Genomic DNA, 15,869 nt, shown 5'->3' with positions numbered 1-15,869 from the left:
CCTGAAAGGGCAGGTTAGGAGAGGATGGAACAAAGCTGAGTGTTCATCCAGCCCCAGGCTCCCAGCTCTCCCTGCCTGCCCTCGCTCACATGAAGCAGAGCAGCCCTGAGTCTGGGTACCAGCTGCAGAAATTCGAATGTTTTCCAAGTGATCTTGATCCATCACACTGCTGGGAGGGAGCAGAACAGCGCTGCTGAGTGGTTTCTCCTCCTCTCCTCCTATTAAAACAGTACAAACAGAAAGAGAGCGGAAGGGAGGCTGAACAGAAGCTCTGAGCTCCTCTCCCGACAGCATGCCTGGCTGCTGTGCAATGTATGGGGAGATCCTTCCTGTGACATCCAAAGCTACTGGACTTTTATAATCCTCTTAGTCACGTCTCTGTTCGCCTCCTGGGTCCCCAGATTTCCCACTTTAAAAACATTTCCTATCCGTCTGAAAAACTTGGCTTGGATACCCCCCAGTAACCCTCTGGTCTGGCTAACCTGCGCAGGCAGTTGTGTAAATCTTTCCTTTAACTCAGCCACTCGCTGCTCCCACGCCTCGCTCAGTCCTGGAGCGGCCAGCCAGCCCCAAGCCCCTGCTCCGCTCSGAGGATGAACATTCCTTCAACTCACGCAATGCAGAAAGCAGGAGCAGCAAACAGAGACACCAAAGGCAGCCTCAGGCAGCACCAAGCTGGCAGTGTTTAATTCTTTAACACGTTATTAAAACCAGCCTCAAACTCTCTGCTGGCTGTTCGAGCCTGGAGGGAAGGCAGTGCCAACAGAAGCTCTGCAGTGACACTGGAGAGACACCCAATGAAAAGATTCCTGCAAATATTCAATTGATATCCTTTGAGGAAAAAGGCACATTAACATTTTACATTTTAATTGGTTTGTATTGCATTCTCAAGTCAAAAGATCACTAACCCTCAGATCTCTACATAAACACAGAAAATGTATTTCCAACTACTTAAAGATCAATTTAAAAAAACTTAATTTAGACACAGTTTATCTGTAGTCTAAGTTTGCATCTTTCAGGTGGTAAACACCTAAAACCGTACTTAAAATCCAACAGAATAATGTTCTAGCACTCACTTCCCCMAAACATTTACAAGAACACAGAATATAAAGTTTTGTAAATGTTTAAATATACACAAAACTTTACAATAAGCCAACCCTACTTTTTTTCCACAGCCTAAACGATTCCTTATGYCTCAGACACTGGAATGACTTTTTTATTTCTGCCAAGTCTCTGAACAATCTAAAGATGTCACTGAAGACCACTTAAAGTAAAAAACCTGAGTGCTGCTAAGCAACCCAGAAAACACCATTACATGTTCAATTGTTTAGTGCACTGAAAAATTTCACACATATTGAGAATCCATGTATTCTGGACTCTAATGATGGTAATGTCTTCCACACAGAGGAAGAAATTCTGCAGAATATGTTCGTATTTCAAAAAGGAATTGCTTATAAAGAACTAAAGATTTGATCAATTTATTCACTGTTTCTGCATATGGAACAGATTAGAAACAGATTCTCTCTTATCCACTATTTTATACACACTCCGGAAGCAAATTTTCTAAGGGAAAACAGCAGTTATGTTTGCTTAACTAAAAAACTAAAGACATACCAAGATTCTTTTCCACTATATAAAGCAGTATTTTAAAACTGTATTCCACATCCAGACTCTTTAAATCAGTGGTATTTTAACTGCTTCAGCTGCATATAAACAAAGGCCATCTAATGTAATTTAATATTTCACCACTCCGTAGCAATTCTCACTCATGGATGCATTCACACATTCAGAAAAAGTGAGACCAAGTCTCATATTCCTTTGATAAAACAAAGTATTTCCACATGACAGCAAGAGGACATGCAAATATATCCTTCATTTCAATTACACAAATACACATGCATATTTTCCTATTTAAATGTAAGTATTACACACATAGAGATATAATTTTAAACACAGGTGATTTTAACCACTTTCTGTTCAACACATGGCTCATCTTTCATTCATCATGGTTCTGTACCACAGTGTAATGTTCTGCACAACAAAGTTCCTGGTTTAATTATACTGAATCCCAGTTTATTCACCCTCAAGGAACACAAATCTCACCATAAAGGTCATGGGGAATACCTTCAGAAGACATCAATCTACTAAACATAAAAAATGTTTCACTGCACCACTTACAATTGACTTAATATTTATTTTGGAATTATGGATTTAATTTTTTCCATTTCTCAAGATGTTTAGTCTTCAGTTACCAATCTCGTATATTTAACTGCCATAAAGTTATTGAAGGCACAGACTGGACAGAACAGAGCCAATCAAAATAGACATAATCAAAGCCCTCCATTCACACAAAGTCATTGGCAATAAGGTAAAAGGCTAAACCACTAATTCAGAGTGGTAACACAGATTCCTCAAACCAAAGTCAGCTTAAAATGTAAAAAAAATACTGACACCTGTATGCAGAATTTAAAAACGTTTTAGWAACAAAAAAGGAAGAGGTGACAATCTATTTAAAACTTTGAAGTATCTGGTAAACTCACCCTGGMACCTTAGACTATAAAAACAATCCAAAAATCAAAGTTTTACATGGCGAGATAGAAGAGCCAAGGGCAGAAGCTGATGCCCAGGAAGYTCCAGCTGGACAGAAGGAAGAARTTCYTYACTGTGCACTGATCTAGCACTGGGACAGATCACCCCGAGAGTCTGGAGCSTCCCTCACTGGAGATATTGCAGACCCAGCTGGACACAATCCTGTGCCATGTGCTCCAGGATGGACAGGGAGSTAGGACCACCTGTGGTTCTTTCCTGACCCACTCTGTGATTGTGTGAGGCAACAACAGCACACATTAATGTATATATTCCAGAAAACAAAACCAGAACTTCAACAGGATAAACCATTGGTATTACCACTTTCGCCCTTCTTTCTTTCAGACAAGATTTGCTTGGCTTCATACCAATTTTCAGATATGTTATACTATAGACCATTTTGCTCCTCTTGATTATAAAAATGTTGCAAGTTCTCCCCACAAGGAAATCTAGCATAATTCCTTTCCAAGAACCAAGTCCAAACACATGAAGCCCACGATTTGAGCAGCTCCACGAGCAGCAGAATGGTATTTTGGGTTTRTTTTGCTTGTCATCTCATCACTAGTATGGACAATCGCTCAAGCTTTTCCACGTGCTTTGTGCCAAGTAAGTGAGAAAACACACAGCTCAATCTTTTTAAGTGCATAATTTGAATATGCAGATATATTTCACTGGAACAATCTGGAATGAGGCTTTTTTTTTCTTTCCTTGGCACTCTTATTGACAGTTTTTTGCTTTCAATACCTCTAATATTCTGGTATGATAACTCCTACAATTATAAGTTATTTTTGCAAGTTAAAAAGCTTCAGAGAAGGAGTGAAAGACCTAAAAGAACCTTAACTCATAGCTTCTTAACATATTGGGCAGGCCCACAGGAAAACAAACAAACCAGAAAAMCTCTTCCATGAGATGGGGGRAAAAARAATTCCTATAAAAGCCAGAGTGCAATAAACATTCTTCATCTTTTGCATACTGCAAGCCTGACAATAACCACATAGGCAAAATGAYTGCTTCTTATTTTTCCTCGAAAACCATTCTTACAGACCGGATTCAYATCACATAGTTTTATGGGAAAATGGAACCAAGATTTTGCAAAGCCTCCCAGGCCTGGCCTGCAGAGAATTTTAGTAAACGGAAAATGGATGGCTCATGCCTCGCTTGAATCAACACGTGCTCCCAACAGGCAGAAAGTCAAAAGAGAMATGGGGATTCACTATTTTCATATATGAATGTTTGAGAAAAATCTTCTCCCTACAAGTTGATCAAGTTTTATACATAAGGAGTATTTTTCACAAGTTTTATTACAACCTTTATACACCAGGCAAGCCCTGGAATTGCATCAGAATGGAGGATGCAGCTGCCTTGTGGCTGGCACCAGCTACACTGACCACTTTCCTACCTCTGGGAAAAGGTTCAGCATTCAAATCAGATGGGGCAAAGAAAAGCAATTTTTTCAAAGTCTCAAAGCAGCTTACCAGAGACTATTCCTTCCAGGCCAGTAAAATTTCTACYAGGCTGCATTTGAGCTCTTCTAGAAACGGCAACAGCCAAAACATTTAACTGCATACAAAAGCATYACTCATCAAGGGCTAACTTCATCTTCAAAACATCTTCAGATGACAGATTGTGTGGGTGTCCTGGAAAGCACCTCCTCAAGTGACCATGCACCCCAGAACATCACTGCCTCTAAAGGAATGGGCCAAAATCTCACCTTTAGAGTTCTAGGACATACCAACTCAGGCAATTAAAAAAAAAAAAGAAAGAAAAAAAGAAAAAAAAAAGCTAAGCAATAAAAAAGGAGCTTTACTCCACAGCATTTATAAACTGTTGATCTCAAGATGCCAAATTCAAGACACAGCTACTGGCARCTGGCCATTTGGGAGGTAGTCAGAATGACTGGAAATCTCATGCCTTTTAAATGCATCATCTATTATTGTCTCTCACACCACAAGTGATACATTTATAAAGATATTGTAAAAATCTTTCACACTGAAAGGGAAAGAAACCTAAAGAACAAGTTATCTCCTGCTCATTCTCTCTCACAGGTGCAAGGAAGACACTTCCAGGAAGGATAAATTGAGCAACACGCACTTCTGTGGTTTACACAACAGAATCCAAGCAATGGAGATAACAGCACAGCACTCCAATCCCAGCTGCACTACCAAGTCCTGATTTCACAGCTTGCTCACATACCATCAGCTAGAACACAAAGCTTTGTAGGATGTGTTTGTTGTAAGCCAGAGCACAGAGTCCTTGAACAACACCACTTGAAGGAGCAAGGCCACTGCAGCCCACAGCCAGCTCCCACGGCTTGGCCACTGGACACGCAGTKAGTTTATCCCATCCCTGGGAGTGAATGGGATGAAGCCTCAGCCAAACCTCCAGCAGCTGAGAAGCACACACAGCTCACCACAGCTCCATCCTTGTATGATGGTCATTTCAAAAGCCAGCTGAAGGCAGCAAAGCAGCAGCACCCTGTGTGCTGCCCCAGCACAGCTGGGTCCCAGCTCACCCATCCAGGCTGCAGGGACCCTCCAGGTGCCTTCCCATGGGCAGAGCATTCCAACACCACCGTGATCTGCAGCCAAACACAGCACCCAGCACTCCTGGTGGGGATCAGAACCAAGACTTGCCCTGGCAGCAGCTGCCTGTCCCAGCCATCATCTTCCCTTTCCTGGGGACTGCAGGGACCTGGAGGGCAGCACAACCAAATCCTACCAGGATTGCTTAAGAAGGGATGTACAGACCATTTTTCCCAGCTGATGTTTCTCAGTGCCCTGATGAAGGCAAATTGCCCTAGCTTGGTCACAAGTTTACCAACCCTGGAGTACACTTCAGACGGCAAAGTGCTAGTTTTAATACTGGTATCTGATCAAGGACTCACCTAAAAATGAGTCATATTCATTATCTAACATTAATAAACACTGTAATATTACAGTCCAATATCAGATTTAGTATTTTAACTCAACAAYTGCAATTGTAGTTAAGAATGCTTAGCTTTGATTCCTTTGCTATCCAAAAGAGACAGCAGTGCCCTCACTTCAGCACTGAGCACTGCAAAAACTGAAAAGTGYCCAAATTTTAGGGATTATTTCCTTTTCAGAAAAAGAGGAAATGTCATAAAATGACATTTTTCTGCTTGTCCTGTCATTAGGCACCCCTGAGAAGACTCTGGCTCTGTCTGCACATATCCTCTGACACACACAATTCCCAAGGTCTTCTCTGTGCCTTCTCAAGATTAAAGCTAAACAATCCCAGATGTCTCAGCCTCTCCTCCTGTGTCAGTTGCTGCAGTCCCTCTATAGCTTTGTGGCCCTTTGCTGGATTTGTTTCAGAATGCCTGTGCCTCTCTTGCACCGGGGAACCCCCCAGGGCTGGACCCAGCACTCCTGATGTGTCTCAGCAGGGCTGCACAGCGTGTCAGGCCCCAACCTGTGACAGTTATTTTCTCCCCTGGTGCAGCACTTCATGTTCCTTTTTGTTGAACCTCAGAAAACTCCTTTGGCCCATTTCTCCAGCTTCTCAGAGTCCCTCTGAATGGCTATCCTCCAGCTTCACATCCCTGATTAATCTTTCCTTGCAAGCAAGGCAAAAGCCCAGCAAACCAGTTCTTGCTGTCACTTCTTTGATCACCTGTCTAGAAGCTGCCATAAAAGCATTCCAGAAACCTCCTACATGGCTTGTGTCCTGCCAAGCTCTTGCCCCAGTAGAGAACAGGGGGGTTACACTCCCCCATGGGGTCAAGGCTTGCAAACAGGAGCTGTTTGAGGGCCTCATCTGCTGCCTGTCCCCAATGAGATGGTCTGTAGCAGGCACCTGTAAAACCACCCAGCACTCAGGACCCTGCTCTCTCAAATGGCTGGTGGTGCGCTCCAAGGCAGAGCCCCCTGCAATCCCTGCAAAAATAAAAGGGCAACATCCCCTCCTCAGCATCCCACTCTGTGCACCAGGTCTTTAGGATCCTGTCACTGAAGGACCCAGTCCCAAGAGCTATCCCATCACACCTCTCCAGCCTCAAGGAGATCGTAACACTGCGGTTCACCTGCCTGCTACCAGTGCATTACCCTCAGGCGCTCAGAGATGTACCAGTCAATGGATTTGCCAGTAAAKGTTTCCTGTAACAGCCCTGCAGGCACATGCCTATTGTGTGTCTGCCCAATTTCTGTGTCCTGGTGTCTGTTACAGTAGAGCTGCACAGCAGGGTAACAGCTAGGACAGACCAGTGCTGCTACAGGGCCATCAGCTTCTCAATGAAATCTGATTTACAGCAGAAAAATTACATGAAGTTATGCCACCAGGCAAGTGACTTATTCAGACCCTGTGTTCACTGTATTTGTTCTCAACCCTCTATCCATCACACCCATCTCTTACTACAGAGACATCAAGAGTTTTCCCACCCAGTAGCCAAAAACTCCTTTCACACGAGAGAACTTGTTGATTACTCAGATTCCTAAGACTGTATTATCTAGTGAGACAATACTCAGGACCGTTCCTTCACAACATAAATAAACCTTTAACATGATTTCTTTTTTAAATTATGTACACCTATTCCAGTAACGAGGATATCACTGCAGACATCTTTACATAATCAGCCATAAAAGTCACCAAAATATGAGGAGTTCCTTTGCCTCATGCAATACACTCACATTGGTCTGAGCCAGAGACAAGGAAGCCTGGTCAAACAAAAACAAATACTGAATAACAGCTGAAGTTATGTTCAAGGAATGGTTTGAATTGCTAAAGCCAAAATTATTTTAGAAACTACCACTGATTAACAGTAGCACCTTAAAGAAGAAATCCTTAAATCAAGTGCTTGTTCCTTCAGACAGCTTATTAGGTGTGCATATTTTCTGTAGCTGAACTCCAACTTGWAGTCATACCAGTTTTTAAGCTCAAAGTTCAGGAAGTCATCACAGAGTCTTCACAGTAAAGGTCACTAGTGTAAAAATGTTTTCAAAAGAAAGCTATTAGTTCTTCAACACAGAGGTTTGAAATTAAAGAAAACGAGCATGTTTCATTGTTTGAGAGGCATAAAGCCAGGAGCCTGAAATAAGTACTCAAAATAGGACATATTTTCCAATGGAGGTAAAGATTACAATATAACCAACAGGAATGTGCAAGCCAGCAATTCTTAACTCAGCAGCTCATGCCAAACCATGATAGTCAGTTGTACTACTTGAACACTGGAACTTGAGAAAGTGATATTATTACAATTGTTAATAATGGAATGCAAGAACTACGAGTCACATAAATACATTTCATGTATTTATTTTTTGTAGAAATAGACTAGTCAGCACTTTAGGGATTTGAAAACCTGACAAAGAACTTGGATTCATTTTTTCTGCTACATATAAGTTAAAAACCAAATGTAAATGCTATTAGGAAGGTTCCAATTTCCCCACAACTATGTCCTTGTATAGGTTATGCTGACACATTACAAGGAACAAAACAGAATAAAAACCACCAACAGAAATCTCACGCTTTAGTAGGAAAAAGCCACATTTTCTTCCTCTAGGATAAGAAGCTGTGGTTAGGACCTACTAAAATAAAGTTTAAGATATTTCAGTACAAATCTGGTCAAAGACATAGTTCATAACCCTTGGAGCTCCAACAGGGACATGGGAGCTGTAAACAGGAGTATAAATCAACAGCRCTCTGAGTATTTTTAACTTCAGCTGCAACCAAGGTACACTCATTATTTGAAGGACCACAGTGCACTTAGTTTTACTGAACAGATTTCTGCCACCATCACAAGCACACAAAAAAATCCAGGGGAATGTCASTAATTCCTTCTTAGTAATTTAAACGTAAAAACCCAATAAATTGAACATGGAGCTTGCCCTCCTTGCACAGAAACCATTGCAGTCGGGATCATTATAACTGCCTGTTAAACAGCTAAGTTGCTTAAAATTGGTATCTTCAGGGCTCTGATAAGAACAGTGTTTGTAGCCCTCAACAGGGGCCTGGGTTGCTTAGAACATCTCTGTCTTTAGCACATTAAAATAAAAGTGCTTTTCTCCCCCCTGCTACACTTCCCCCTTCACACTTAAGGATTTATCATTCTCTGAGATGAAAAAAACTAGTGGAGGAGACTATGAAAAGTACTGAAGTACACTTTCCAACAGTTAGGCATTAAGTAGGGGAAATATACTTGTTTAAACACAACAAGTTTCACCTGATGGATCAGCAAACAAAAGCTGGTTATCATGCAGCCATCAGAAAGAGGCATTGCATAAGCACAATCAAGATCAGACAATGGTCTCTGAGTGACCTTTAGGCAAAGGAATTAACAATTGATTTACAGTAAGTTTCACCTGGCTTAAACTGTGCAAAAAAGTTATCTAAGTATTCACATCACTTCCTCCTAAGAAAAATGGGACTTGTTTTGTCAGAAAATTACTAGCTGAGCATTTTTCTAGCTCTCCATGACAGGCAAAACATGAAAACAGAGGAGTAGGATAGGRGAGAGCTCGCCCAATGCTGCTGTGGCAGGACAGAGCTATGCAAAGGTACCTCAACGAGCTGCTTGCACTGGCTGCTCTAACTCAATGTGGCTGCTCTAACAGCACTTTTATCCCCACCGTCTGGAAAATAATCAGTGGTCCATGATTACTTTTAGGAATCGAGTATATATTACGTAAATTCAGACTGACATGATTTCTATAATTCTGGCCYGCTCTAGCTAGCTGGTGACACAACCAATATAGTCAGTAGAAAATCCACTGGTATTTTCCAAGGTGCCCACCTGGTAGCAACACAACCTGCCCTGCAAAATAAGCTCAAGAGCAAATAGTTTCCTTGTGTGCTGAGTGCTCTTCAGAATTTCCTGGGCATGTAGGTTTGTGTTTTCTTCATGTGTTTWTCAACAAATAGTCAGGCAAATGCTGAATTACCTCATAAGAGAAAAAATTCTCAACAAAACCAATAAAGACACAGAATAAAAAAACACCACTCAAAGTTTTAGATGCCTAATTAAAATTACCCCTGAGTGCTGAAAATGAAAGATGATGCATTTAAAAAAATCTAAAAYAGAATTTTAACAAGCACAGTTTTGTTTTTTTAATGAAAGGGCCATATATAGCATGGGCACACACACCATTGGTAGATTTAGACTCTTATTATAAACAGCATGGATTTGTTTTACCAAACTATGGTGTGATAGTGYATTATAAAATCACAAAGTATTTAGGCATGKGTGCTTAAACCACACATATCACACMAAAAACTCATGCCTGTTAAAGAATGTGACAAAGAAAAAGGATTATTTGAAACACACGATTGCCATAGGATTTTGTAATCAAGAGTAAGACATCATGCAAGCAAAAAAGGTGTTGCTTTYTTTGGTTTGGGTTTTGTCAATGTTCATTACCAACTTGTCTAAGCCTACTGATTWCTGCAACATTTGCTGATAGATGATACTTTTTGGACAGCTTTCCTCAGTTTACTGTTCTGCATTTTTCTAATAATGCTCAGCTGCTGTAGTAACAGGCACTCAAACAAGCACTAAGTAAATCATCCCACAACATGAAGTCACCTGAGCATTTACCAGAATTTGTGCAGAGCAGCTGTAATTAATAGGGCTCCTGTGAAATACCATCTTCTGYCACTGCTGACTAGAACAGCTGATCTGTTTTACTCAGATTGGCCTCCTAGAAAAAAAAAATTATTCTAGAAATATCTGCTCACTAACAAACTCTGCTGAAGACATGCAGCATAAGAGAGCCTACACCTCATTGTAAAGACTGAGATTTGTTGATGGGGCATGATTCCAGTCATTTATGTACAARTAATAAAACAGTCATACAAAGAAGACAGATACAAGGAAAAAAACTATGCTTGTTTTCAAGTGTTTTACCACAGCTTGAGCAGTTTCTGATATTCCAAACAGAACAATTCCGACAATACCAATACAATTATTTTAAAGTGGGGGGGAAGCACCCTCAAATCTATCAAAATTTTCTGACACCTTCAGTCAGATTTGACTTCTGCTTCAGATACAACTGGTAGCAACCTGCACCTCCTCTTTTTTGAATGAGAGCTACCCAGTTCTTTCACAACACTTACTGCAGTTACTCTGTAACTCACAGAAAAGTGCCCCAGTCCCTCCATGAGCTGCAGAGTCTGCKATTCCCAGGTGTGTCTCTCTGGAATCAGCCCCAGCCGTCAAAAAATGCACAAACTATCAACTGCAGGAAAGATGAAAATAACCACCGCAGAAATGACAAAAAATTCAGCAATGCAAAAAGTAACCAAATCACCAAGCTGAACACAGAGCTGCTGCATATTCTTTCTCCCACGTAGTTGTTTTTTACATTTCATGATTAGTTCAGTAAACAACAGATGTTGATGAACAAAAAAATCCAAGGCACCCCCGAGCAAGAATGAGAACATTTCCAGACAGGTTTCTTCAACAGATGCTCTTTCAAACCTGGCTTTAAAGAAGATGATGCATTCTCACTGTTCTGAATTGCACTGAAGATGATGCAGTCTCACTGTTCCATCATATAAGAAAGGTATGATGACCACTAGAAGATATTGTAATTTTTTTAATCATTTAGAAAGTCACTTTCACAAATGTAAACAAGGTCTCTAGTAGCTGTAAAAGCAAAACAGCAGCTTTTAGGCTTCTAATATTAACAAAAAGCTATATTTACACCAGCCTAGAAAAAAAAAAAAAAAAAAAAAAAAAGGAGTAAAAAATTGGCTAACTTTGGGAAACAAGAAATCTGCTCATCATCTCTTGGATTACAGAGATGTTCCTCTTCCATGATGCAATTTCTGCATATTCTAAGAGCATACGGTGAAGGATCTGTTATAAGAAACCATAGGGAACACAACCCTACAAGTTATCTAAGAGAAGATTGTTCCTGGAGATGGAACACACTGCTTCCTTTCCATTGTCCCTTTCCTACCTAGGGCCAGCCAAAGTTTCCCCAACCAAAAGATGGACAGAAAAAAAGGAGGGGAGGGTGGGAGAAGTTAAAAAATCAAATCAAGTTTGGCTTGTAATCAGCACCATAACTGACACTGAATTTCCGGGGACCAGATACAGATGTGACCTCACAATGCTTTCCCTGACAGAGCCACTTGGTGCTTGAGGTTCTTGTAAGCCAAGAGAAGAAACAAATACTTGTAAAATACACAGAGGAAATTAACAGAAAGCAACAATGTTTAACAAACAGTTCGGTTTTCTGACAGAACCACTGTGCCTGTTTCCTAAACAGTTTTTCATTATTAATAAGCCACACAGCTCAGATTTGCACATAAAACCACTTATTACTGAGTCCAACATAAACTTTCTATCACAAGAAGGATAACTACCTGAAGCAAAACCTCCTCTAACCATCATCTGAAGCATGTGTATTCTAGAGAGGACATACAGCAACCTTTCATCAAAAAGCAGGCAGCATTCTGGCTGCATTTACTCACTGTGCTCTATCACTCCTATACTTTCTATTACTTTATTCTTCTTAAAAAGTTAAGAAATGAAAATTGAAAAAGGAGCAAAGAAAACCTTACATTTTAACACTAGCTTCTACTGGGTCTAACAACGTATACAGCATTTGGTGTCTGCTTGAGAACTTTGTTTACCTCTCTRTGCTTACTACCTCAGGCACTAGAAAAAAGGACTGTGTGAGGGATGAGATAATGGAAATTTTTTTGGATATTAGAGAAAAAAGTTAAGGCAACCTTCATCTTCTTGCAGAACTCCAACTTTTGACCCTTCTGTACCACTTCTTACACAGAAATACCCATGTGGTTTTAGTTTTCAGACACTTTTGATGAGCACATCTTTATAAAKAGTTGCTGCTCTGTTTCTCTAAATTCCTTTCTCTCTACTGCATTACATAATGAGATTTTTCTACCTGCACTAAAGCATTAACTGATTAAAGGTTAACTCACCCCCAGGAGAGAGCATCTCAATTAAAAAAATTCCAATCTTTGTAGTCACCGAGTCAAACCACAGCTCTTCAGCAGCTCTTCCACCCAACTCACCAGCTCCTGTTCCYCTGCTTGCTCCCACAGCCTCCCAGTGTCCCAGCCTCTCCTTCTTCATTGCTGACAGGGGATGCTCAGGTAGGGAGCACCTAAAACTTCCAGTAAGTGACTAGAAAGCCTTCCTTGTGACATGCCACATGACTCATTTGTCAAGGGTTTGTCTGTTTTGAAAACGTACATRAACATGAGTTGAGTTACCGTGTTAGTGTAACATTACATGTTTACAAAACAGTTCTAAAGGAAAGAGCGCCTTCTTGAAGCCATCACCGTCTCTTCTTGTTGGTCCAAACGCACACTGAGATTTGACACTTTAAGGCCTGAAACTCACCTAGGTTCTCACGGGCTCCTCAGACCACACAGCCGGGAATACCCCGGGGGAATTACCCCGCTCAGCAGCATCCTCAACTGGTTCAAACCTACTCATGTGCTCTTTAGCAAGAAAACTAGCAATTACTACTCCGGTTTTGTCAAAAGCTGCCTACGTTACTTCCACTAAGAGTCAGATAATTCAAAACATATTGGGATAAAATATGTAGCCTCAGGGAAAGAAAAAAAAAAAAAAACTTCAAAAATAAAAAAAAACCCAGAAAGCGGAGCCAGGGGCCGAGCAGGTCCCACGGCAGCGACGGCCGCTGTCATTTCTGCGGAGCGGCCCCGCTCCTCCGGCCGGGACGCCCGGCTCCAGCAGCTGCCTGCCCGCTCCGCCTGTTCCTCGAAAGCCCGCAGCGCCCTGGCCGAGCAAGATGGTACATTTGCACGGAGGGAATGCAGAGGGACCGGGACCCTCCGAGCTTCGGCGGCGCGGGACGAGCCCCGCGGGGCTGGGCACCGGCACCACCCGCGACGCCGGGCCGGCCCTGCCCCGAGCGCCAGCGGGCCACCCGGGCTACGGGCCGGGACACTCGGCTCCGCTGCGGGGGGACGTGGAGCCGCCTCACACAGCAGAGCGGGACCAGCCCCGGCCCGGGAGGCCACGGCAACGCCCGGAGCTGGGACCGGCCCGCGGGGCTCCCGCCGACCCAGGCCCGCGTCCAGCGCCCGGGGAAGGGGCTGACAGGACCAGGCTCCCGTTCCGCCGGGGAAGGGGAAGGCAGGACGAGGCATGACGGGGGCCGGRGCCCCCTCTCCGCACTCCGGGCCGCCACCACCGCCCCGCGCCCCCCGAGCACCGCCGGCGCTCCCGCCCTCACCTTGGAGCATGGCCTCCAGTTTCTTCCTGTCCACCCGGAATCGCTCCTCGCCCCACTCGGGGCTGTGCAGGGGCCGCGGCGGCCCGGCCGAGTCCTCCTCGGAGCCGGGCGCGGGCGAGTCGGCGCTGCGCTCGCTGTTGGAGCCCGGGTCGGAGAGCGGCTGGGGCAGGTACCCGCTCAGCGGGTCGCACTGCGCCGCCATGGCGCTGCCCGGCGGCCGCCGCCCCGGGCCCCACTCGGCCGCCTCCCCGCGGGACGCTATCTGCCCCCACAGCCGCCCGGCCGGCGCATCCCAGCAGCCGCCGCACCGAGCCCCGGCGCCGCCCGCCTCTGCCCGCGGCTCCCCGCCGAGTGAGCGCGGCCCCGGCCCGCCGGCGTCCGCGGCTCGGCGGCGCCCCCAGCCCGCCCGCAGCCCGCACAGCATCCCCACCTCCATTGGGCCGCCGCCCGCCGGGGAGGGGCCGGGGATATCCCCGGCGGGAGGGGGCAGCGCCGCGGCCTCGGAGGAGGGCGGGGAGCGGCGGAGGGAGGGAGGGCAGGGGAGGAGAGGGGAGATGCCACCGCCCCCAGCGGCGCCGCCCCCGCCTCAGGGCGCTGGGCCGGGGTCTCTGCCAGCTGGGGTCCGTGCCAGCCGGGATCGCCCTGTCAGCGGGATCGCCGCATCCAGGGACCCAGCGACCCTGTGAGGGGACCGGCAGTGACCCTGTGAGGGGACCGGCAGCGATCCTGTGAGGGGGCCGGCAGTGACCCTGTGAGGGGACCGGCAGTGACCCTGTGAGGGGGCCAGCAGTGACCGTGCGGTGCCAGCGACACGCGGGACAGGCGGGTGGCGATCCTGAGCTCCGCCGTGCCCAGAGCCGATCCCGAACGCCGTGAGGGCGGCAGGGACCAGCTCGCCGCAGCTTTGCCACTGTCCCGGAGCCCCTGCCCGCTGCCGTGCCTGACACATCCCCTCCCGGGGAGGGCCCTGGCTCCCGCTCGGACGTTTCGCTGCACGAAGCCTTGTCTGCCGCTAGAGACTGGGTTATGCATCCCTCATCTTCCAGCATTGCTGTTTATCCTCAGCCAGAATGCCAGAGCTGGGTCTCACACCGGCACAGTTCGTACCACTTTGCGAACAGTTTCAGCCCAGAACACACGCTGGTGTAGAGGAAACATCAGCATGAGCTGCCACACTGCTCTGGTGGCAGCAGTGGCATTGTGCTGTTCCCGCATCCAGGCACTGCCCAAGTGTGACTGCCAAAACCACCTGGACAAGAGGGAAACATGGACACCCCACTGTCTTTGGGTCTGTCTTGTTTCTACTGAGCCAGAGAAATCCTTTGTGACAAAAAATAAAAAGTTACACAGCACATACTCCAACAAAAGCTCTCTGTTTCAATTGCTGTTTTCCAGTCTGCTAGAAGGTGATCTGGCAGCATTGTCTCTGGAATCCCACACGGTATCCCACCGTGCAGTACTGCAGGTGCCTCTCTTTCCAGAGCTGGAGCATCCATGCATTTATGGTGGCCAAAGCAGGGTATTGGACACGCTCTGGAAGCCAATACATGATGATGAACTGACCTCATTGATAACATCAGCTTGAAGGACYATGTGGACAGTTGTGAGGAGATTCGCTGCTACCCCAGGTAGATGGGACCTGCACTGTGTCCAGTCTCAACACGCACTCATTTTTACAGAGTTCCAGTTTTGGCTTACTGAGTCTTCATGTATTTCCCACTGAGTTCCATGACAGTATTGAATTCTACAACACCCACCATTCCAGTTCTACATGACATTCATGGAGTGAGGTATTCTTATTGGAAACATTGAATATTTAATTGTAGTGTTCAATCCTCCTTGTGGTCTCAGCCTCTGCAGATGGTAGCCAGCAGCTCGCAARCAAAGCACTGCTCACAAGATCCTCTGATACTTCTCATGGCCCCAGGAAATAAAAAGTCTAAAGTCAAAAACACTAGAACAAAATATGAATATAGGTCATGACAACAGTGCAATCTCCCTTTCTCTTAATAGTTAGCTTGTAGTGTGATCTCACTTTAGGTGTGCAGGGCAGTCTCAGGACAGAGAATGATTTTTTCCTCTTTTTTTTTTTTT

General features: G+C 44.9%; 1 protein-coding gene across 1 annotated transcript in view; it reads right to left on the bottom strand.

Annotated features, from left to right (window-relative positions):
- BICC1 (BicC family RNA binding protein 1) overlaps window positions 1-14,071 on the bottom strand; it is an 89,845-nt gene extending 75,774 nt beyond the window's left edge. The window contains exon 1 of the mRNA XM_057368371.1: window positions 13,776-14,071. Coding sequence (XP_057224354.1) covers window positions 13,776-13,977 — 202 coding nt within the window. The 5' untranslated portion in view covers window positions 13,978-14,071. The remainder of the gene's footprint in view (window positions 1-13,775) is intronic.
- Between the last annotated feature and the right edge of the window lie 1,798 nt (window positions 14,072-15,869).

This window comes from Malurus melanocephalus, unplaced genomic scaffold, assembly GCF_030028575.1.
Source record: "Malurus melanocephalus ecotype Western Australia unplaced genomic scaffold, MMel_1.1 scaffold_91, whole genome shotgun sequence".
Lineage (NCBI taxonomy): Eukaryota > Metazoa > Chordata > Aves > Passeriformes > Maluridae > Malurus > Malurus melanocephalus.
This window is presented reverse-complemented; position numbering and strand designations above follow the sequence as displayed.